The sequence below is a fragment of the Delphinus delphis genome, chromosome 6, assembly GCF_949987515.2.
Source record: "Delphinus delphis chromosome 6, mDelDel1.2, whole genome shotgun sequence".
NCBI classification, from domain to species: domain Eukaryota; kingdom Metazoa; phylum Chordata; class Mammalia; order Artiodactyla; family Delphinidae; genus Delphinus; species Delphinus delphis.
This window is the reverse complement of record NC_082688.1, coordinates 27416150-27439753: the sequence shown is the minus strand read 5'-3', so window position 1 is coordinate 27439753 and position 23604 is coordinate 27416150. Positions and strand designations below refer to the sequence as shown.

At 41.2% G+C, this 23604-nt stretch overlaps 2 protein-coding genes across 2 annotated transcripts in view; both read left to right on the top strand.

Annotated features, from left to right (window-relative positions):
• SLC44A1 (solute carrier family 44 member 1) overlaps positions 1-2428 on the top strand; it is a 222279-nt gene extending 219851 nt beyond the window's left edge. Inside the window, exon 16 of the mRNA XM_060014397.1 lies at positions 400-2428. Within this exon, the coding sequence (XP_059870380.1) occupies positions 400-414 (15 nt within the window). The 3' untranslated portion in view covers positions 415-2428. The remainder of the gene's footprint in view (positions 1-399) is intronic.
• A 5896-nt stretch (positions 2429-8324) lies between these two features.
• The window catches only part of FSD1L (fibronectin type III and SPRY domain containing 1 like), a 65234-nt gene continuing 49954 nt past the window's right edge, over positions 8325-23604 (top strand). Inside the window, exons 1-2 of the mRNA XM_060013355.1 lie at positions 8325-8448; positions 21614-21709. Coding sequence (XP_059869338.1) covers positions 8434-8448; positions 21614-21709 — 111 coding nt within the window. The 5' untranslated portion in view covers positions 8325-8433. The remainder of the gene's footprint in view (positions 8449-21613; positions 21710-23604) is intronic.

Below are 23604 nucleotides of genomic sequence, written 5' to 3'. Positions count from 1 at the left end.
AAACACTAACCTAGTATTCATTACAAAGTGTCAGGCACTGTTCTAAGCACTGTCTACTTAGTAATGCATTTAATCCTCACAAAAACCTTAAAGGAACTTACCATGATTATCTTCATTTTACAATGGGGAAATGTAGGCATAGAAGTTGAATAACTTGCCCAGAAATGAACAACTGATAAGGAGGCAAAATCAGGATGAACCCAGGTTCTCAGATCTTTCTTGTCTGTTAACCCGTGTATGTGTGTGTGTGTATGTGTGTGTGTGTGTTTAGCCTTCTTACATTTCACAGTGTCTTCTCTAAAGATGATCCCACACTATTTCTTGTTATTGATTGCTTCTCATTGTGTCGTGTTCCCCTAGGAGAGATGCATTCATTTTCTTGTTGTGTTTATTTTTCAGTTGAGGGGAAGGTGACTGGTCCCATGAGCCCGGGAGAATGAACTCAGAGGAGGCTGTTTACACGAGGTTCTCCCGCTCACCAGCTGTTGAGAGTCTGTGGATGAAGAGCAGGATCTTATTACTTCAATGGAAGCCTGGGACCATGTCCCCAACCAGCAGCCCACCAAGAGGATGTGGTACAGTGGGGCTGCCTAATAAATGATTCATCGGAAGCATTTGATACAAATGTGTCTGGCAGCAGCCTCTTCAAATTTATGTTGCCTTCTTATCTAACCTTGCGTGTGTTTAATGATCCCACTGCCTCTCACTCCAGTGCCAGTACTGACCTGAAGGCTGGATCCACAATGGAATTCTCTTCGTGCAGGCTGGGTCTGTCCTGTTTGACAGCTATTTATAGAGCCCGTGTGGGTTAGTAACTATTTACTGAATGCCAGTTCCATGCCAGTTGTTAGGCTGGGTGCTTTACAAACATTTAATCCTCACAAAAACCCTGTGAGGTTGAACTTATTATCTCCATTTTGCCCATGAGCAAATGGAGGCTCAGAGAGGTTGTGCGCTGTGTATAAGGTCACACAGTTGGCAGAGTCAGGGCTCAAATTGAGATGAAGTCCAAAGCCCCTCCACTTTAACACGCCGCTTTGCCCATCACTGCTCCAGAGATCACGAGCCCACCATATCATCACTGGCACTCCTCTCATAAATAGAGGTGGGGATGGCAGTGTATGTGATGGGAAGTGTCTGAAAGGGAGGGTCAGGGAGCTTTAGAGGCACTGAAAAATCACAGAATTAGTCTCTAAGAAAAATAACACAATGCTTTTTTAGATCAGAAGTTGATAAACTGTGGCCTATGAGTCAAATCAGCCCCCAACCTCTTTCTGTAAGTTAAGTTTTACGGGAGCACAGCCACACCCAGTCCTTTATGTACTGCCTAAGGCTGCTTCCTCTCCACAATGGCAGAGTTGCATAGCTGTGACAGAGGCCATATGGCTCTCAAAGCCTAAAATATTGACTCTCTGGGCCTTTCTAGAAAAAGTTTGCTGACACCTGTTTTGGATGACTTAGAAGAGAACCAATAGTTTTTATTAAGGCCAATTAATTATTTTTTTCATTTGGCTGAGAAAACGACTTAAAGATTCGTACTGCTAAGGCCGTCACTGGTGGTGGTGGAGTGGGGCACGGGGGTGGGGCTGTAGGGATCCAACCAGCGGAGGTTAAGGGACAGGGAGGAGAAGGGGGAAGTCTGGGCCTCTGGGTCCCCACTCAGCTCCTCCCCCCAGACGCATCCCACTCATGTCCTTCCGATTTCCCCTGCCAAATCAAGTCTCCTAAAATAACTGCTCATAAACTTGTAAGTGGCTTCCCACTTACAAAATGCTCAAATTCCAACACCCCAGCTGGGAATATAGAGACCAAAACAATCTGACCCCTATGAATCTCTCTCTCCACCCGTCTTATTCTTTTTTTAATCACGAGGAAGTCACGCCAAGTTTGGGTTTATATTTCAAAGCCAATGTACTTGTCTTTGATTCACTTTTATGTAAGCAGAAAAGTAAACATATAATAGTTGTAGGCGATAATAGGAAACCAGGCTGAGCTTTCTTATATATGATGTATTGATTCTTCACCTAAGCTAAAAGTTATATAAACAGGGACTTCCCTGGCGGTCCAGTAGTTAAGACTCCGTGTTTCCACTGCAGGGGACCCAGGTTCGATCCCTGGTGGGGGAACTAGGATCCCATATGCCCAGCAGCGCAACAAAAACAAAAAGTTATAAACAAAAGAGAAGTTTATAAATGTTTCAGTTACCAGAAGTCACTCTCCAATTGTGTTTAGAAAAAAACTATTCCAGCTAAGGTTTTTGTTTTGTTTTTAAATTGTATTATCATAAGCTCTCTCCCACGTTGCTGTGTATTTTTCATAAAGATAATTTTTCATGGCTGAGAATATTTCATCTCCTATATGTTCCAGAATTTTCCTAATACTGCCCGGGTATTTGGACATTAAAGGTTGCTGTTTTCATTTGTTTCAACTCCTATCTCTATTGCCTCTAGTTATTCTTCTCCTTCTTTTTCACCTTTGCTCAGACTGTTTTCTTGGCTTGGGAAGGATCCTGTTGTCCTTTCCCGTCTGCTTAAGTCCTGTCACCTTCCCCCTTCAATCTCCGATTGCTAGGAGAGAGTTCAGATTGACCTTTAGAATGACAGATTTCAAGAGACTTCCCTAGAAGGTGCTGACATGGTACCATCTGAACTTGACTGCAATGGCACTGCAGTATCAAAGGGCTCAGAAACCATTATTTCCTGGTGCTGTACTCAAGAATGGTTTATTTTAGAAAAGAATAATAGATAGCGGACACATACTATGTACTTTCCATATGTCAGGCATTATCGTAAGCACTGTATATACATTGTCATTTATCTTCCCGACAACCCTTTCAAGTGGGTCCTGTTAATACTCTCATTGTACAAATGAGAATATTGAGGTACAGAGAGGTTAAGAAATCACCCAAGGCCACACCACTGATAAGTGGGAGACTTGGCATTTGAATTCAGGCAGTCTGGTGTCAGAGTCCTGGAGCTTAGCCAGTGAAATAGAACTCACAACGGCCCTTCCTCTCCCTAGTCTCAACCACGCAGCCTCAATCGGGCCCATACCATCTTCAGAGTATATGCAGAGGGCCTCAGAGGGGCTGCTGAGCAATGTTCTTACTAGGAACAGTGAGCCTGTTCCTCTGTGTTGGAGAGACCTGGCTGGGGGCCAGCATCCTTTCACACAGAGGAGCTCAAGAGGCAGATGAATTTGCTGTGTCCTTGGTCATTCTCTGAACATGATGAATCCAGGGGCATTTCCAGAGCCAAGGTAGGATGTGATGGAAACACCTGTGTCTTCCAGACCTCACTTACCTCAGTGTCCCAGGGACCTAGCATAAAAGCAGGCCATCATTCATGGAGAAGGGACTGTGACATAGTAACATCATAATGGCTACAGTTTAGTTAACTGCCCCTCTCATGCTCTCTCCCAGGAAAAGTGGGACCTCTTGTGATGGATCTTATGAGAGTGAGGGTGGGGAGAAGAGATTCAGAGTGCATTCCAAAGGTGAGTACAATTGCAAAGCTAAGTCAGAAAGGGAATGCATAGTAACTGGCCTCTAGTTTGAAGAATGAGAGAACCTCAGGGTTTGGAAAGATGTTAAAGGTTATCTCTGCCAGTTATTTTCCAGTGCCTGATCCCCTTAAAACAGCTCTGACAAGGAAATGCCCAGCCCTCTGTTTGGATACCTCCACTGATGGGGACCTTCCAACCAAACAAAAATCCATCCCAGCTCGGTACGGTTCTCTTAGAAAATTGGACTTTTTGTTGAGTGGAAATCTATCTTCCTGTAGCTTCCACCAAATCAGGTCTAACTCTTATCTGGGGGAGGCTAGAGGACAAGCCAGATTCCTCCTCCACACAACAGCCCTAGAGAGATTTGAAGCCTAAATGACTGTGTCCTCCCTGAGTTTTTCCTCTCCAGGCTAAATACTCACAGGTGCTTTAATTGTGTCTCTTCTCACATGGTTTCCAGGCCCTTTGTCAGATTTGTGTCCACTGACTGCTTCCCGCTTTGCTTAGAGCTCTCCAAGTATGGAGTTAGAGCACAAGCTCACGTCAGACCAGAACCATCCCTTCCCTCCTATGAGAACTTATAGGATCAGAAATTAGTACTCCAAGTTCCAAGGGGTTCCAGGGATTTTGGGTGAATTTATTTTTGGTCAGAAGGGGGCAGGAAAAAAAAGAATGAGTTAGATTTCTGTGGTTAGGAAGAGATGATAATAGATAATATTTTTTGAATGCTTATTACATGCCAGACACTGTGCTTAACACTTAATATGAATTCTCTCATTTAATCCACTCAACCACCCTTACAGGTGGTACTGTTATGATGCCCATTTCACAGCTGAAGAAACTGAGGCTTAGAGAAGCTCAGGGTTTTCTGAGGCTATGTAGTGTATGCCAAGACTCAGGCCAGATATTAACAGGGAGCAATGGGTGAAGATTTGGCTTCAACAAAGAGCTGCATCTGGCCAGTGATTATGTTTCAGAAAAGCCAGGTATGACAGTGAAAACTGGTTAGGGGTGAGAATAGGACTTCTAAGACCTCAGAGATCAAGGAGCAGAAAGCCATGCCATGGTGGCACAGAAGGATATGATGTACAAGGCAGTAATAACAGTAACCGCTACCATTTGTTAAATGTGTCTAAATCAGGCATTTTGCATACATAATCTCCTTTAATCCTCACAACAACCCTAACTGGGAATTACTACCACTATGATCGCTATGTTACAGATAAGGAAATTGAGGCTTATTGAGGTTAAATGACTCACTGAAGGCTACACAGCTGGTAAGTAGCAGTGGCAGGATTAAAATTCAGATGGCTGGGGCTTCCCTGGTGGCGCAGTGGTTGGGAGGCCGCCTGCCGATGCAGGGGACACAGGTTCGTAACCCGGTCCGGGAGGATCCCGCATGCTGTGGAGCGGCTGGGCCCGTGAGCCATGGCCGCTGAGCCTGCGCGTCCGGAGCCTGTGCTCTGCAGTGGGAGAGGCCACAGCAGTGAGAGGCCCGCGTACCACCAAAAAAAAAAAAAAAAGAAAGAAAAAAATTCAGATGGCTGACTCCAGGGCGATGGCCCTATACCAAAGGGAAAGACTGTTGGCAAGAAATTTAAGGGAAGAAATTTTCTCTCCCAAGAGATGGGGGATCCCAGAACTTATGAGGGAACTCAGGGCTGCAGGCGATGCCTGGCAAGAGAGAACAGGAAACCTGGTTCTGGAAGAGACAATTTTGCCAGACTCTTTAAATCAGCAGTGCCAAGCCTGAGGCTATCCTAAATTGGGATTTAGTCAGAAAGGCAGTCCTGAAGGCCGAGGAACCTCATTCAAATAAATATCTATGACCAGATATGCTATCTCAGAATCAGAAACCTGTGTTGAAAAGTCATCTGTTTCTGTGCTTCTGTAGTTCCCTTTTCCTTTTTTTTTTTTTAAAACAATTTGCTTTCTCTCAGTTCAATGGCCACCAAACTTTAGTGTGCGTCAGAATCACCTGGAGGACTTGGAAAAACATTGATTACTGTACCCCCCTCCCACCCCCTGGAGATTCTGATTTAGTAAGTCTGGGGATGAAGCCTGAGAATTTGTACTACTAACAAGTTACCAGGTGCTGCTGATTCAGCTGGTCTGGGGATTACATTTGAGAACAAGGGCTTTGGTTTATTAGAAAAGCTATTTTTGAAAATTTCTAAACTGACTTGGCTGTGAAGAGGCAAAGGACTTGCCCATAGGCCAGAAGCAGTGGGAGTGGGTCAGGCAGCAGACTTAGTGCCCAGCTAGGTGAGTGCCTGCTGTATGGGCCGGGGAAGACAGAAGTCACAGCTAGAAGACACTAGCTGTTTACAGATGAGAATGAGGGAAACCAGAAGGCCCGGGAAGCTGGGCAGGGAGCCAGACTGGCCAGAGGAGACAGAGATCTGGCGAGAGCAGAAGTCAAATGGGGTAGCACTCTTGTCAAAAGCTGCAGGTTCTTGGCTGGGCTGCAGGGAAAGAACTAGGGGAGCGGGGAGGCAAGGGGCCAGGAGTGAGCTCCTGGGATGTGGCCTGGGACAGAATCTGGAGATCGCATTTCAGCTGTTGACTCACTGTCTCCAAAGCCTCTTTCTGCCTCCTTCGGGGGTTAAGCCCATCAGTCACAGAGTGCCCAGGAGTTACCCCCTGACAGTAGTGAGGTAAAGTCCTTGCAGCAAGAGAACTGGGGACAGTGCTAAATGCTGTTTCTTCTTCACTGGGTCGTGCAGTGGCAGGCAGGTGCAGGGCTGGGGAGCTCACAGCAGGGTGGTTTGACTTCTGATGTTCTCCAGTCCCGAGGCTGCATTTCTCCCTCAAGGGAAACTGACTCAGCTGCAGTGCGCGTGCACTGCGGAGAATAGCCTGCGTGGCTGCAGCGGCAGGCTAGTCGCTGAGTGCCTGGCTGCTCTCATCTCTCCTCATGGAACTGGGGCAGCTTGGAGAGGAGGCTCCTTTCCCTTGATACCAAGAAAAGGAGCATCTCTCTGCAAGACTGCATGCCACTACTTTCAGACGCAGGAGGAAAATTGTGCACATAGGCCCTGGACCCTGGCCTTCAAAAACAACCCACCCGGCCTGAACTAGTTTTTCCTATTGTTCCCTTCAACCCCTTTCTTGTACATGTCTGTCCAGTTTAAAAAGGATTTACTGAATGCATACTAGATGGCAGGCCCTGTGCTGGCGATGCAGATATGGGTAAAAGAAATTTCGACCCACAAGTATAGTCAGGGAGACACATCTACAGAGATAATTACAGCCTTGTAGGATAAATGCTGTTTCTTAAACATAGAGACCATGCCCTCTCAGGACCTTTGTATTTGCTGTTTCTTCTGTCTAGAATGCTTTTCTCCAGATGTTTGTATAGTTATTCTCTCACTCTCAGGAGTGACCCGAGAGAGGCCTTCCCTGACTCTCCTACCGAACATGAAGCCCACACAATTCTCTGATTCCATTTATCCCATGTAATTTTTCCCTGTAAAACGTCTAAACTCCTTACATTAGAGATGTAATGTAAGGAGGCATTTTATATACATATAAGGCATTTTACATACATACATATATATATATGTATGTAAAATGCCTTGTCACTGCTGATTCTCAGTCTGTGGAATTGGTACCTGATAGGTACTCAATATATTTTTCCCTTTTGTTCATTCACAATGAGTGATTGCCCAGTTGAACTTTTCTGAACCTCTGCAGTCATCGAAATGGAAGATGAGGCCTGTCCACTTGGGGAAGAACATTTTGAATCGTACCTTCCCAAGCTTTCTAGTCTCTATTGTCCCCTCAGTCCAGACTGAGCAGGTTCTAGCTTCCCACCAATAACTATAATTACTGAGCATTAACTATGTACTGGGCACTTCCAAAACGTTATTTTTTTCTTTAATTTTTTATTTTTTGCGGTACGCGGGCCTCTCACTGTTGCGGCTTCTCCCATTGCGGAGCACAGGCTCCGGACGCGCAGGACCAAGCGGTCATGGGTCACGGGCCCAGCCGCTCCGCGGCACGTGGGATCTCCCCGGACCGGGGCGCGAACCCGTGTCCTCTGCATCGGCAGGCGGACCCTCAACCACTACGCCACCAGGGAAGCCCCCAATACGTTATTTAATCTTCATAATGCTCTGCAAAGTCAGAATTATTTATTTTACCAAAGATGAAACAGGCTCTGGGCGAGTAGTTGCTCAAAGTCACAGCGAGCAAGGTTCCCAGGGGGCTCTCTGGTAAAGGTCTACCAGACGCCACAGTCTACCCAAGTTTCTGTCTCGTTCCTACAGGCTTTCCCCATGTTTCCACTACATCGCCCTCCCAGCCATTTCCTTCCCACTGGACCGCTGGGCCTGTCAGCCTGGCTGCTTCTCCAAGGGCTAGCATAAGGAGGTGCTTCAGATGCTTGCAGGATGGAGAAGAGGCTGATCTATCTCCAGGGCTGGAGCTTTCCTTCCCCTGCCCTCCCCACGGACCCGGCTGCTGGATGCCCAGTGGTCCATTCCAAAGCCAGCAGCAATCGCGCGCGCTGGAGGAAAAAGGATGGGGGAAGGAGGGCGAGGCTTCTTCAAACGACCGGCGGGACCGAGGGGCGAGCACTCCTCTCTCTCTGCCGCTCCGTCGCTGCACCGGATAACCAGCACCCCCCTTCCACCCCTCCCCATCTCTTCTCGCAGCAGGGCGCGTGCGCAAGGCGCTCCTCGCCCCCTCCCTTCCGCGGGCCGCCCTTTCACCCTGGCAACGGCGGCGCGACTGCGGCGCGCGCGGGGCTGGGCGCGGACGGGGCGCGGCCGGGCGGCGCCGGTGAGGTCTGAGGCTGAGGCACAGGCGGCGGTGGCTCAGCAGAGCAGCGGCCCCGGGTAGCCGTGTTGGCGTGTCCGACCTCCCTCCGTCTCCTCGCAAGGTTCTTCGACGCGGTTTTGGGTCTAGCGGACACAGCCCCTGGCCATGGACTCTCAGAAAGTAAGCGCGGGCGCTGGGCCGCCGAGGCTGGGCAGAGCTCCCCGGCCGGGTGGGCGGTGGGCGAGCGGGGCTGGCCAGGCCAGCCTGAGGCTGGGCTATGGCCGCGGAGGGCGAGGCCGCCAGGCCGCTTTGCTCTTTCCCAGGAGCAAAGCGGCGCCCGCCGGGCTGCGGGGACCGCGCCCCGTGACCCTGGACAGCTTCTGCCCTGTACTTGGTCCTGGGTCCTGGTCCCTGGCTCCTGAGGGGATAGCGGGAGCCGCCCCCAGGTTTTCATCAGTTTTTGCAACGGTCTGGGCCCTCTTTGATTCTCGCAGCCTCACGGTGAGCTAGTGAGGGTTTATCCATCCTTAGCAGAAGAGGAAGTCAAGGCACATGGGGGTCTACCGGCTGACGCCGAAGCTGGCCCCTCTCCTCGACCCAGTCTTCTATCTTGGCAAAATCTGTGCCTCTTTAGGTCGGGAACCAGATCTCCTTAGTACCGCCCCCCGCCCAGCCTTGTCCACCGCCCCAGCCCTCCTCGGGACTAGTTCGCTAGCACGTCTTGGTGTTTAGTGTTGGTTGAATTGAGAGAAAAGACTGACAGTTGTCAGAGCAGCGGTCCCACCCTCTGACCAGTTCAGTGCTGCTGGTCAGTTACCTTAATGGTTGTTTTGGCATGTTTTATACTTTCTGAACAAGTTAAAGAAAGGGTATACAGAACTAGCCGTTTTTATTAACCTATATATATATATATTTAGAGAACATAGCCAACGTTTGAATACAATTAGAAGTGTTATTAATATTTAGTTATAATCCCTATATAAAAATCAACCACAGTGCTCTCTTTGTTAGATTATAGTAATTGAAATATAGTGCAGTATAATAAGAAGGAACACAGTGTTACTAATAATGTAGCAGGGAAAAACAAGGGCATGTCCAAGAGGCCATTCTTTTCTATTATTAGATAGAAAGTACTGGAAAAAACGTTAGAACCTTGTTTTCTATAATTTTGCCTGGATTCACTTCCGTGAGCACTGGGGGCATGAGAGAATAGTGTAGTGATGTGTTTAGCGTTAACTATTACAGTATTTAACAAAAGTCATATGATTTCATTGTATGTGTGCATCTTGAAACTCAGGTATATTCAATTTTTTAATTTTCATGACTATTAGTAAGACATTTTTTAAAAATTACATTTTGTGTGTTTTGAATTTGTAAAACATTTCAAAGCTTATTTAACTTTTTAAATAAAAGTCATGTGATATCTGAGTGGACATTAGTTCAGAGCAAACGGAAGGGCAAAGACTTGGAGTCCAGAGACTCGGGTTCCATGCTGCTATATGTAGCTTTGTGATATGGAGCAAATCACTTAACTGTGATTAATCAATTTCCTCATTTATACAGTGGAAATGAGAATATTTTACAGTTACTGTAAAAAGCAGGTAATATAATTAAGTTTGAATTATGTACTTTAAAGTACAGTGCTTTAAAGTTTACAAAGAATAAGTACTAAAATACTCTGTGTGCTGTAAAACATAATTTTAAAAAGTATTTTAATGTGGCTCCTCTTATTTTGCCAGGGCATGCATTGTCTCTCATTTTAATGAGGACTCGAGTTGGAGTGAGTCCTGCAAGGTCATACCACTAGCCATGCATAAGGCTAAGATCTGAACTTGGTTTCATTCCAAATGTTGTATTTGAGTACCTACACGTACTGTGTACAGTTTTACCAGAGGTAGAGAAGAATTAGCTGTTCTTTCTTACTGGTACTAATGTATCTTAGATAAGTTAGAGAATCAACTTCTCAATATTAGAAAATATGTTGAATTTCATTGATAGTATTAAATAATATTTCTAATAAAAAACGCTTTGTTTTGTAGCTTAAAATAAGCATCATGTGTTGATGCTTATAACCAATTCAGTGCTCTGAATTTGAGCATTCTTTTCTCATGAATTACTGCAGATTCAATTATATACCTCAACTAATAATGAACTGAGCTGGTTATGTATTTCTCTTGAAATAAAACAGTAGTAGTACACCCCTGGCATGATTTTTCTTTTCTATTATAGAATGTTACAACGAAAATAATAGCAGGGATGATACCTTAGTCAGCATAAGGAAACATAGTTACTGCAAGTGGCAGAGGGTGAGAGTGGCTTGAATATATATCCATTTGTAAGGTATTTGGGATTTAGGCTTTAAATTATTAAGAGGATGGCTTCAGAGTCGTCTCCAGTCCTTCTATTTATGAACTGAATGAGGTTGGGCAGTTTGCAGTCTCCATTTCCTCATCTTTAAAGTCTCCTTACCTCAAAGGGTTATGAAGATCGTGTTAATTTTTAAAAATCACTTGGTGCCTAGCACACATAAGTACTATCGTTAGCTATTAGTAATCTCATAATCTCAACTTCAAAGTAACTTTATCCCTTTGTTGATAATTTGTATAACTGTTTTTCTAATCCAGTCTAACCATTTCTTACCTTTGTCCTGAAGTTTAAAGCATGTTTTCTGTGTTTATGTCTGTAATAAGTGTTTCAAATGATGGTGCCAAAGAAGAGTTGTTAAATCCTAATTGAAAGAGGATTGGAAGTTCTGACTCATGCAATCTGACAATAGAGGTTAAGTTAACTGGACAGTCTTACAGAAGCTTGATGGTGGCTAGTCAGCAAATGGATTAGCTTGACCCGCTGCTTTTTTGTCTGTGAAAATAACTTGGACTTGTGTTAGCAACAGATGCTCTGTTTGAGTAGAGGAAGAAAACATAATTACCTTGGGTATGTAAGGTGTACTGTTGGATACAGAAAACCACAGTATTATCTTCTAGAAATAAACAGAGGGATTTTGTTTATATCGAGTTTCTGGGACACTTGTGAACAGGATGTGTTATGGATAGGTGGCTTTATTTGATACTCAAACCTTTTGATTATGTCCTTAAGTGGTTTTAAGATAAAATCCCAAAGGTTTCTTTACCTGATAAAATGTGTATGTTCAAAGAAACCATTGAAACAAATAAGACATTTGCACCTTTCTAGAATCTTGGTGCTTAGAATTTGATAGTTTCAGTTAAATTCTTGTGCAGGAGATCATTCATATTCATAGGGGTTGCTGTTTCTAGGAAGGGTTTGTGCTGTACGGATAATAAAGGTGGAGAGGAAAGGGGAAGGGATCCCTGAGGGAAGATGTCATCAAGAGCATACATTGTCAGTTGTTTGCTTTTCCTCCCTTTCCCCCCACATATTCTACTTTCTGCTTAGAGAGGAATAGTGACAGTCAGGCAAGGCTTGATGTGCAAGACTGAACAAACCTAGACTGAGGAGATTGAACTGAGTAGGGAGAGTTTTAAAGCACAACACGACCTGCAACCAGTAGCATGTCTAGACTTGGCTTCCTCATCCCAGTTTCTTCCTCTGCCCTGGTATTTGCTATTCTTTGCCTTCTTGTTGTACCCTAACAGTTCGGAGGCCTCCACCATATCCAGATAACCAACCGTCTCTCATGTTCCAAAATTATGCCTTTTTCTCAGTCCTGAGGAAAGGAAAGAGAAATGAAATTTGACTATTGTTCTGTATCCAGTATTGTATGAGACTGCTTTAAATTCTCACAACAGCTGTTATTCCTGTTGTAAAGATATGGAAGATGGAATTGAGAGAGGTTAAATAACTTGTTCAGAGTCACACAGCTAGCAAGTGGTAGTCTGGATTCATACCAGGTCTTTCTTCCCAGCTCAAGCTTCTTTCACTACCACCCTTCCTGCCTTGCTCCTTTGCCTTTAAATGATGGCATGATTAATGTCATTAAAACTTAAGATATTAACTTAAGACATAAACTTAAGATATATCTTAAAATATAAACTTAAGATATATCTTTATCTTCAGATATGTCTTAGATCTTAAGATAAAACGTAAGATATAAACCCCTATAAAGTAGTTTTTTTGTTGTTGTTGTTATTAAGAAACTAGTTTAGTCTAGTAAAAATCGTTGATAGAAAGTATAGAACATGATTTAGATAAAACTCTGGAATTTGGTCTCCCTTGCTGCTACAAATCATTTTTCTGTAGTACATGTATCTCCCTTCTCTCCAGCTCTCTTTCTTTTTTGAGGGAAGGTCTTTGCTTTCTAAAATAGAGGTGTGACCAGGAAAGTATAACTGGGGTTTTTATACACCCCAGCCAAGCACAACTGCAGTCATTCCCGTGGAGCGGATCAGAGTAATTTGGGATGTACAAGGTACGAGGTACCCTCTTCAAAGGACCATGCTGACATACTTGTATCACTGTGTTTAAATACAGACACCTTCATTTTTATTGAACTTGACAGTTTAAAAAAAAACTAGAAATATAGTGAAACAGACCTAACTTAAAAAAATTTTTTTAAGGACAATGGTTCTTTGCAGTGCCTGGCTGAATGTAAGCAGGATTATTCATGCAGCAAACACATATTGAATGCCATAGTGATAGATATTCCACTCCAGTGTAGGGTGGACAATACTTTGAAGTTAGTGGATTTTTTCTACAGCTTTCTTTTTCTATGTTTTATATCCTCAGTTGGCACTGCTTCCCGGCCACAAGGTTCTGATTAATATGGTCTCAGTTATTGATATTTGCTGATGATAGCTAATTATATTTTGAACTAATTTATAATAGTGTTAGCACAGCCAGCCTGTGCACTCCTGTTGCATTATAAATATAAGTAACACAAGTTTATTGTAGGAAATTAGGAAATATAGATAAATGAAAATAAAATAAAAATCACCCATAATCCTGCCACCCAGAGGTAACTTCTTTTAACATTTGTATATATTACATTCCAGTCTTTTTTAATGCATATAGAAACTTAAAAAAACTATGGTATCACACTATGTATAGTGATTTATATTTGCCTCTCACTTAATATGTAAGGATATCTTTTTCCATGTTAATATCATTCTACAACACTTTTAATGATTTAGCAGAATTCTTTAATATGGATATATATTACGTGATTTTTTTAAAAAATTTTAATTTTTTTTGGCTGCGTTGGGTCTTTGTTGCTTCACGCGCGCTTTCTCTAGTTGTGGTGAGTGGGGGCTACTCTTTGTTGCAGTGTGCGGGCTTCTCACTGCGGTGGCTTCTCTTGTTGCAGAGCACAGGCTCTAGGCACACGGGCTTCAGTAGTTGTGGCACGTGGGCCTTAGTAGTTGTGGCTCACAGGCTCTAGAGCGCAGGCTCAGTAGTTGTGGTGCACAGGCTTAGTTGCTCCACGGCATGTGGGATCTTCCTGGACCAGGGGTTGAAGCTGTGTCCCCTGCATTGGCAGGAGGATTCTTAACCACTGCGCCACCAGGGAAGCCCTACTTGATTTTTAGTTAGTATCCTTTTCTCATACTTTTATGTTGGTCCTAACCTTTTAATATTATAAATAATAGTAAGATGAAATCTTTGTCGTCAAGTCTCGGCTTATACTCTTTAATTATTTACTTAGAATAAATTAGTAGAAATGGAATTACTGAGTCATTGTGTATATGCTTTTAAATATCTTTTGATGTGTATTGCCAAGTCACCCTTCAGAAAGGTTTTGTCAGTTTATACTGCTACTAGTGGTACCTGAGAGTACCCCCATCTCTACTTCCATTCCACCTCCCTTAATTAGATGATGAGTCCTCTGGTTTCCATGGCCGAATGTGAGCATCTTAGACTTCATTGGATGGAACAGACAGTTCAGAGGCTGCAGAAATGGATGAGGCTTCCTCAGCCTCTGATACACTGTATTTCCTCAAATCCTAGTTGGGAAAGAACCTCTTCTTCTGCCCTGATATCTGCAACTGGGCTCAGGGTGAAAAGACAGTATTCCCTACCAGGTCTTTTACTAGATTTTTTTTCTGTAGATCACCTCAGTTGCATCTGTGTACAGAGGTAGTAATCCCAGCTGTTTCACTGTTACAGAGGGCGTAGCTTTCTACCAGTTAACTATTTATGATTATCAGATTCCTGAATTCCTCAACAATATATAATTCTCCTTTTCTAGCTCGTTGCATCACTTTTGAGCACAATACTCTTGTTATGTGTTGCCATAACTATGGTCAGCTGGTAAGATTCTGGTTGTCTAACTTACCAGCTGGATAGAGCATTCTGGATTTCTACTCATTACCTGATTCAAAGGAGAGGTCTTTGGTGTGGAGTGATACAAGTGGCATAATTCCTGGTGGCATTAGGATTTTTCACTGATCCCTTTTCTCTGGTTGCAGGAACCCTATGACTGTTTTGTACAGTCCTCTGCAGTGTATGCAGCCTAGAGTGGTGTAAGAGCACAGACTCTGGAGGCAGCTTCCTGGATTTGAATTGTGACTGCCGTTTGACAGCTGTGTGATCAAAGGAAGTTTCATAACTTCTTTAACCTCTCTTTCTTCAACCATAAAATACAAAGACATATTGCTGTCTATTGTGATAATTAAAAAGATAGTCCATGTTAGAAGCTTAGTATAGTGCCTGGCACATAGAAAGTGCTTAATGAATACTAACTGAAATGACTATAGTCATAGTTTGGCCCCTTTAAATTGTAGATTCATTAGTGATATTTGCAGTGGTTCTAGATTCGTGTATCTCAACTGTCTGGAATACTAATGTAGAATTTGAATCAGAAATTTTCTCCTTGTCTGAGTAGACGCTGGTGGGAAACCCATATATCACAGTGTCTAATTATGGCCACTTGGTTATTGATGCCTTTGGATTCAGAGTAGCATATAAACACGGGTATAATGGTTTTTTGCCACTGGTTCTAAGAACAGGACGTTTCTGCATCATAACTTCAGGCACTTATTGCACTGGATAGTTTCCAGTTAAGTAGCCCAGTTGGCAGAGTTTTTTGTTGAATGCAGAATTAAGACTCACATTTGAATTTGTCATATTCACATATATTAAGCTAAAACCAGTAGAACCATGCCATTTCAGATGGTGACCGTCATTATGTTCTCAGAGTTAATGATCATATGCCTGCGGTAAGAAGAGCTGTTACTGTTGCCCTTGTGTTTGGCAGGGTGGTACATGTTACAGCCTGTTGCTCATTCCTAGTTTTTTCCAGTCTTAAAGAAAATCTTAAGTCCTTTTGATGCTCTTAGATGTTCTGACTTTCTTTTCATGGACCTCTGATCTTTGTTTTCAGGTAGTACAGTGCTAATTGTTAAGAGCATAGACTCAGGAGTCAGACTGTCTTAATTTGAATTCTGGTTCTGCCACATACTAACTCTGAGGTCCCGGGCAAGTTACTTAACCTCTTTATACCTCAGCTTCCAAATTGGAAAACGGAGATAACCAAGTATCCTACTTCATAGGATTCTTGAGAGGATTAAACAAATTAATGTATGTAAAGAGCTTAAGATAGTGCTTGGCCCTTAAGAGTATAAAAGTGTTAGTTATTATTATTTTGCTTAGAGTCAATTGATTGTGCTTTTACTTCTTATGATTTATAGGGACTATAAGCATAACTTTAAGCTATGCTTCTTTGAAGAGGGTACCTCATGCCTTGTACATCCCAGATTACTTTGAACCATTCCATAGGAATGACTGCAGTTGTGCTTGGCTGGGGCGTGTCATTCCCGCCCCCCTCCCCTTTGTTAACATAGCAGTTACCTTAGACGAATTCCACGGTCAAGTAATTGAGAGGCTTAATTTTGATAGTGTAGGTTTTCTTGAGCTCCTGGTGACTGAGGTGCATGACCAAAGGACAATGGCTGAGATTGCCTATGCATACTGCCTCTGGAGACATACATTCTACATATTTTACTGTGATCCAGCAGAATTCGTATTTGTCAAAGCATATCTTCAGACCTGTATCACCTAAAGCTTTTAGTCATGGCCACCTGAAGTCTTGCAAAATCAGTTATATTATCTAGATAAACTTCAGATGATTTATATTGCCTTTATCCATCTATGTTTATCTGTCACTTTATCCATCAGTATTTGGAGGGTAATGGGAGACTTGAGATCTGAGATGAAGTCTGAGAGACCCTGGTAGGCATTCTTTCAGGTTGATAGAGTCCCAGTTCAAAGTTGTCTTTGCCCTTCTTCACCGTCAGGCTTTGATAATAAAAGAAATGAAGCAAGTGTGCATGTGTGCGCGCGCGCGCGTGTGTGTGTATACTTAGATATACAGAATGGGCTCATTCCAAAAACAAGTTTTTGGAACTTGTTTTAACAAAAAATTGTGCATATGTTTTAGAACAGGAAGAATTGATAAATGTGAGGGTTCCCAGGTGGGAAGCAAAGCATATTAGAGAAACTCACAGCAGGCTACTGCAGCTGGAATACAGCAAGAGAGAAGTCTGGTGTGAGTTGAAACAGGTGAGGTAGGCAGGGGGAAGGAAGATCATGCAGGGTCTTACAGATTATGTAATGTCATGTTTAAGGTCATGTTAACAGCTCATGTTAAAAGATTTTCAGTTTTATCCAAGGCCTTGTGGCAAGACAATTAAGCAGGAAGAGTGATGCTAACATATTACTCTAGCTGCAATATAGAGAGCTGATTACTGGGGAGAAAGAATGGATCAGAGGCCTGTTACGTTTTGCAAGAGTAGAAGTTGAGATATGATACTGACTTGTGGTAATAGTGATTACAGAGTTATTTAGGAGATAAAATCTACAGAATTGGTGACTGCGTGTAGAATACAAATGAAAGGAAAGGATGTAATGATGGTGGCCTAGGTTTCTGGGGTTTTTTTCCTTCCAGTTTTATTGACATATATCACTATATAAGTTTAAGGTGTACAGTATAATGATTTGACTTACATACATCATGAAATGATTATCACAGTAAGATTAGTGAACATCCATCATTTCATGTAGATAAAAAATAAAAGAAAAAGAGAAAAGTATTTTTTCTTTGACGAGAACTCAGGATTTACTCTCAACAACTTTCATATATACTAGGCAACAGCGTTAATTATATATAACATATAGCAGTGTTAATTATATTTATCATGTTGTGCATTATACCCCTAGTACTTGTATCTTTCGACTACCTTCATCTACTTCTGAGTCCCGCCACCCTCTGCCTCTGGTAACCACAAATCTGATCTCTTTTTCTGTGAGTTTGTTTTTGAAGTATAATTGACCTACTGTGTTAATTCCTGTAAGAATTAACTATGCTAATCACACAACATAGTGATTTAATATTGCTGTGCATTACAAATGATCACCCCAATAAATCTAATTACTATCTGTCACCATACAATGATATTACATTATTATTGACTATTTTTACCACACTGTACATTTTATCTCTGAGACTCATTTATTTTGTAACTGGAAGTTTTTACCTTTTAATCTCCCTCACCTACCTCACCCATCCCCCTCCCCCTCTCCCCTCTGGCAACCACCTGTTTGTTCTCTGTAACTATGACTCTTTCTGTTTTAATATGTTTGTTCATTTGTTTTGTGTTTTAGATTCCACGTATAAGTGAAATTATATGGTATTTATCTTTCACTGTCTGACATACTTCACTTAACATAATACCCTCTAGGTCTATCCATGTTGTTGCAAATGGCAAGATTTCATTCTTTTTTATGGCTGAGTAATATTCCAGTGTATATAGCTCTCATCTTCACTATCCATTCATCTATCAATGGGCACTTAGGTTGCTTTCTCATTTTGGCTATTGTGAATAATGCTGCAGTGAACATAGGAGTGCATTTATCTTTTTGAATTAGTATTTTCAGATTAGTATTTTTGTTTTCAGATAAATACCCAGAAATAGAATTGCTGGATGGTATGGTAGTTCTATTTTCATTTTTAAGGAAACTCCCTACTGTTTTCCGTAGTGGCTGTACCAATTTACCTTCCTACCAACAGTGTACAAGGGTTGCTTTTTCTCTGCATCCTCTCAAGAGCTTGTTATTTGTTGTCTTTTTGATAATACCCATTCTGACAGGTGTGAGGTAATATTTCATTGTGGTTTTGATTTGCATTTCCCTGATGATTTTTAGTGATGTTGAGCATCTTTTCATGTGTCTGTTGGCCATCTGTATGTCGTCTTTGGAAAAATGTCTGTTCAGGTCCTCTGCTGATTTTTTAATTTTTTTTTTTTCTGTTTTTGATTTTGAGTTGCTAGGTTTCTGGTTTTACAGCTGGTAGTGCCATTGGCAGAGACAGAACGCTAGAGGAGGGCTCAGGTTTAGTGGAGGACATTATGACATGTTGAGTTTTGAAGTGCTTTTGAGACATCCGAGTGGAGATTTCAAGTAAGAAGTTGGATTAAAATGGTCTGGAGCTCAGAGAATAGGTGCTGTACACAGCTTACATCACTTTCTTTGTACTTCCTCCTCAGCTTCTTTATCAATTACTTGTGTCTCCATTATAAAAGCTAGTGATTAAATTTGGAGGCCCTGGAGGGGTAGAGTAGGGTAGAAAACTCCGTGCATTATGGTATCTTTTAGTTCTTTTTTGCCTCTTTCTCAAAGTTTCTTATCCTGCCCTGGTATGTTGCTTGCCATATTTAGAAAATACTTAAAAAAAAGCTCTACTGGACTTGCCTCCCCTTGCATACCTCCTATATTGGGAACACAGTATCCCTGTATAGATCTCTTCCCTGGGTCTTACCACCTAGAGAAAACTTTAACCTCATGTCACATACACAGGCTAGGGTAAAGTTTCAGAACTCAGCTAATGTAGTCCTGCTTTCAAAACTTTTTTCTTGGAATACCAGAATTTCTATATGTGTTTATATTATGTCAGATTCTTGAATTATTTTTTTAAAATGATACTCCTTTCTTTTTTTTAAACATTTATTTATTTATTTGGCTGCTCTGGGTCTTAGTGGCGGCACACAGGATCTTTTAGTTGTGGCATGTGGGATCTTTTAGTTGTGGCATGTGGGATCTAGTTCCCTGACCAGGGATCGAATCCTGACCCCCTGCATTGGGAGTGCAGAATCTTACTTAGCCACTGGACCACCAGGGAAGTCCCAGATGCTTGAATTATAATAGTTGTATGTGGATAGAAGTTAAAATGTTACAATCAAGTTCCTTTACCAGAATTTCACTAATTTCAGTGGACAAAACTTAAGCTCAAGCTGTGATTCTCCAAGAAAATTCCAGTGATTTTATATGTCATTGAAGAGTCTTAGCAAACCAAAATATTAAAACAATATGTAATTTATTATATGGGTGTTTCATATAATGGGCAAATTGGTTAGGTTTAGAGGCAGTATTCTAAAGTGGTAAAGAGCATGGGCTTTCGAGATAGACTGAGCATAATCATTACTTTACAAGCAGTGTCACTTTGGGCAACTGATTGAATCTCCGTTTTCTCATCTATATAATATGGATGTAACCCTACCATTGGGAGGGTTAGAAGAGGATGCAGATAGTCAGTCTATTAACCTGAAAAGCCCAATCTTAATTGAAGCTTACAGTACACAGGCCGAGGACTGGCAGAACCATTTTTACTGTTCCATTGTGTTTTTTAAAGTATATAGAGAGTCTGTCTTGGATGAATACTCGAAAGACTCTTAAGTCTTCTACCCTCCTTTTCTACATCTCGGTACTACCACTCTCGTCCCTCCAGCTGTGCCCACCCCTCCCCCAGGTACTGGCTGCATTCTGCGTTGTCTTTGTATTCAAATCTCCATGTACCTGTTTCTGGAGGGAACACCGAGAGGATAAACAGCTAACTCTTTCATAGCATAACTTCATTGTGTTATTATACTAAAATAACAACAGTGGTGAGGATGGGAAGAAATAGTATTGGTAAGTGAAGCAGAGAGCCTTAGTCTGGCCCAGGGATGATAATACCTACTTATCTCCCGGGATTGTTGGGAGAATGAAATGAGAGCTGTAATTATTTTAATTTTTTTACTATAATGCTTTATGAGCATTTATATCAAATGTCATCCCTTTATCAGATTATTTCCTGAGCTCTTTATATTTAGCCTTTTTTTTCTTTGCGGTATGTGGGCCTCTCACTGTTGTGGCCTCTCCCGTTGCGGAGCACAGGCTCCGGACGTGCAGGCCCAGTGGCCATGGCTCACGGGCCCAGCTGCTCCGGGGCATGTGGGATCTTCCCGGACCAGGGCGCAAACCCGCATCCCCTGCATTCGCAGGCGGACTCTCAGCCACTGCACCACCAGGGAAGCCCTATATTTAGCCTTTTATCAGTTTTTGATAATATTTTGAGGAGAACCTTTATTACACAAAATCTTATAGGAAATTACTAAAATATTTATGTTTGTAGGTGCTTACGGAAATAAGACTTGTACTTCTGGGAAAAATTATAAAGTGAAAGTACTTGCTTTTGATTTTTACTGAGAATACAAGTACCTTGTTTGGATTTTGCTTTTACTGCCCGTGAAGAGTTATTAAACAACTAGACCTGTGATGTACAATATGACAGCACTTGTCACATGTGTAATAAAAAGTGAAATTAATTCAAGTTAAAATAAATTTAGTTCCTCAGTTGCTCTATCCACATTTCAAGAGCTCATTAGCTTCATGTGGCTAGTTACTACCATATAGAACAGCACATATGTAGGATATTTCCGTTATAGCAGGAAATTTTATTGGACAACACTGAAGTAGAGAGTATGAGAAAGTTAAATCATCAAGTGTTTTATTTAAATAGGAAACATTATCAAAAAGTCTGAGGTATTTGCTACTAAAATTACCTTATTTATTATGGTTCTATAGCATCTGTAAATATTGCAATGAATGTTGTAATTTTAACTGCAAATTTATTATCTACTTTCATATTTCTAAAATATGTTTTTAATTTTTATAAATAAATGTCAAATTTTATAAATAAATGTCAAATTTTATAAATAAATGTCAAATTTCAGTGTCTCTGCTTTTATTCCTCATTTCCTGATGTTGATTAGAAGTTTCCATTTATTTTTGCAACGTTTAAGGATTTGGTTCTGTTCGTTTGCCATGGCCTTATGACCTAAAGTAACAGTCTTTATGTTAAATAATATTGATCACCTTCAGTGTGAAAGATATGGTGGTAATTAAGTTGTACACTAGGAGTAAGAGGTTGTAAAACAGTACCAATATATATCCCATCTTTTGTAATTATAGCGTTTGAACAATGAACAGTTTTACGTTGCTCCTGTTTATTATGTAATATACTCTTACAGAGTTTGTTTAGAGAGTTGTTGTTATAAAGTTTATAGTTCTCTTTTAATAAAATATCATAGTGTTAAAAAATTTTTTTTTATCCTAGGAGGCTCTACAAAGGATCATTTCAACTCTGGCAAATAAAAATGATGAAATTCAGAACTTTATTGATACACTAAATCAAACACTAAAAGGAGTTCAGGTATGAATCTGTTTTAAAAAAAAATTGTGTGAATATGTCACAATTAATGATTGTTGGATCGAATCAGAAGTATAAATATACACTGTCAACTATAGATTATAAACTAATGGAGGTGAGAGCAGGGTTTTGAAATGGCAGATAAATAAAAATGCTTTATTTGCTATTCCCACATTCTCCATGGAAAGATCAAATAGTAAGGGAAAAAGAAAACTCTGGAATATTGCTAGGAATATTATAATGCTCCCTTTTCTTCCTTTCCGTTTCATGTTTGTCTTTTCTAATTCCAATTAAGAGCAAATTGTACCTTTCCAAAAGTACTGGGAAGCTAAACATTTCTTTTACTGTAAATAGTAGAAGGAAAATGTAGATGGTGAGAGGTCCACTTGCAGAACTAGATGAAATTAAGATATAAAAGTAAAAGGTAAAGTGCCCATTGAGGAGAGAGGGGAATACTTAAGGAAATGGCCCCAGGTATAGGTGGATAAGCCGTACTGTAAATAATCAAATGTTGATTGTGGAAGAGGCCTTAAGATAAGCTGGTGATGCTTTCCCATGAATGTGCTTTAATTAATTTAAGGGTCATTTCTTTGTGAAATAAACATAGATGATTTCCAGGATACTTGTAGACAGTGAATCCTTTCCTGTGATTTTTGTTTGGTTCAGCCTAGGTAATTGCCTGGCCTGTTAAACCTTATGGTCTTGTATTTTCTTTACTTCTGAATTTGCTGTAATTGAAGTTAGTTAATTATAATCTTCACCAGTTTAACTGTCTTTCTCAAACTATTTTATTGGAAAATTTGGTGAATCCACTAATCCAGTTTCTTTAAATAAGCAAAGCTAGTGGTTCTAAAACTCTTGGTCTATGGACAAGAGAATCATCACATTTGAAATCTGTAAAAGGGTACCTTTAGATAGAGCTGGCTCACACTGTTTTTCTGATTGACAGATTATTAGGACTTTACCTTATCATCCATAAAGAAAATAGAGGGGGAATTAAACTACACTGAAGATGGGAGCATAAGCTGTAGTGGACGAGAGACCGTAAGAATGTGCCAGTTGGTTATTGAGGGGAAAGAGCAGTCCAATTCCTTTTTACAGATGAAAAAATTGAGGTCCAGGAATTCAAGTGGCTTGTCCAAGGTCGCACTGTTACTGAGTTGTTAATGTGGAATTTGTGCCTTCCAGACTGCACATTTCTTCCTCCACGTCATGTTCTTACTACTGTAAAGAAACTAGTAAAATGATTAACACCACTTTTGGCAAGACTCCAGTGAGATGATGTCTGGTTTTTATAAACATTTTAAGCAAAAGTTTGGATTGTAATATTACAGTAGATTTTGTGTATTAGTTTTGTAAACCAGTGCCAATTTCGCTTCTCTTAGTTGAATGATTCATCTATGTTGAAAAATGCCTTAAGATGATTTCTTCTATCTCATAATTGTTGCAGGTGTGAATATCACTTATCTAGGGATTTCACAGATATTTTGTTATTTCTTGTTGAAATAGCATCATCTTGCTTAATGAGGCAGTGAGGAACTCTTGGAGGTCAACAGACTTTATAAACAGATTTTAGTTTATAAAATTTAGGAGTTTGACTACAGATTCTAGTCAGTAGATGATTTCTGAGGTTCCTTCTAGCACCGAAATTCAGTGTTCAATAAATCTCTTAGGACCCAGTAAGGAATTGCTTAGTGTTTTAATTCTGCTTATCTTATGTAAATGCAGTGTTTTAGGCAACCTGAAAGATTTAAAAATTTGCGCAAAATCAGCCCCATCCCTATAATGCCCAGACTATTTCTCAGAGTTACAGAATCAAAATCTCTGGAATATTTTATTAAAATCTGCTTCACTGATGATTCTGATACACACCAAAAGTTGAGAACCACTGGCTTAGG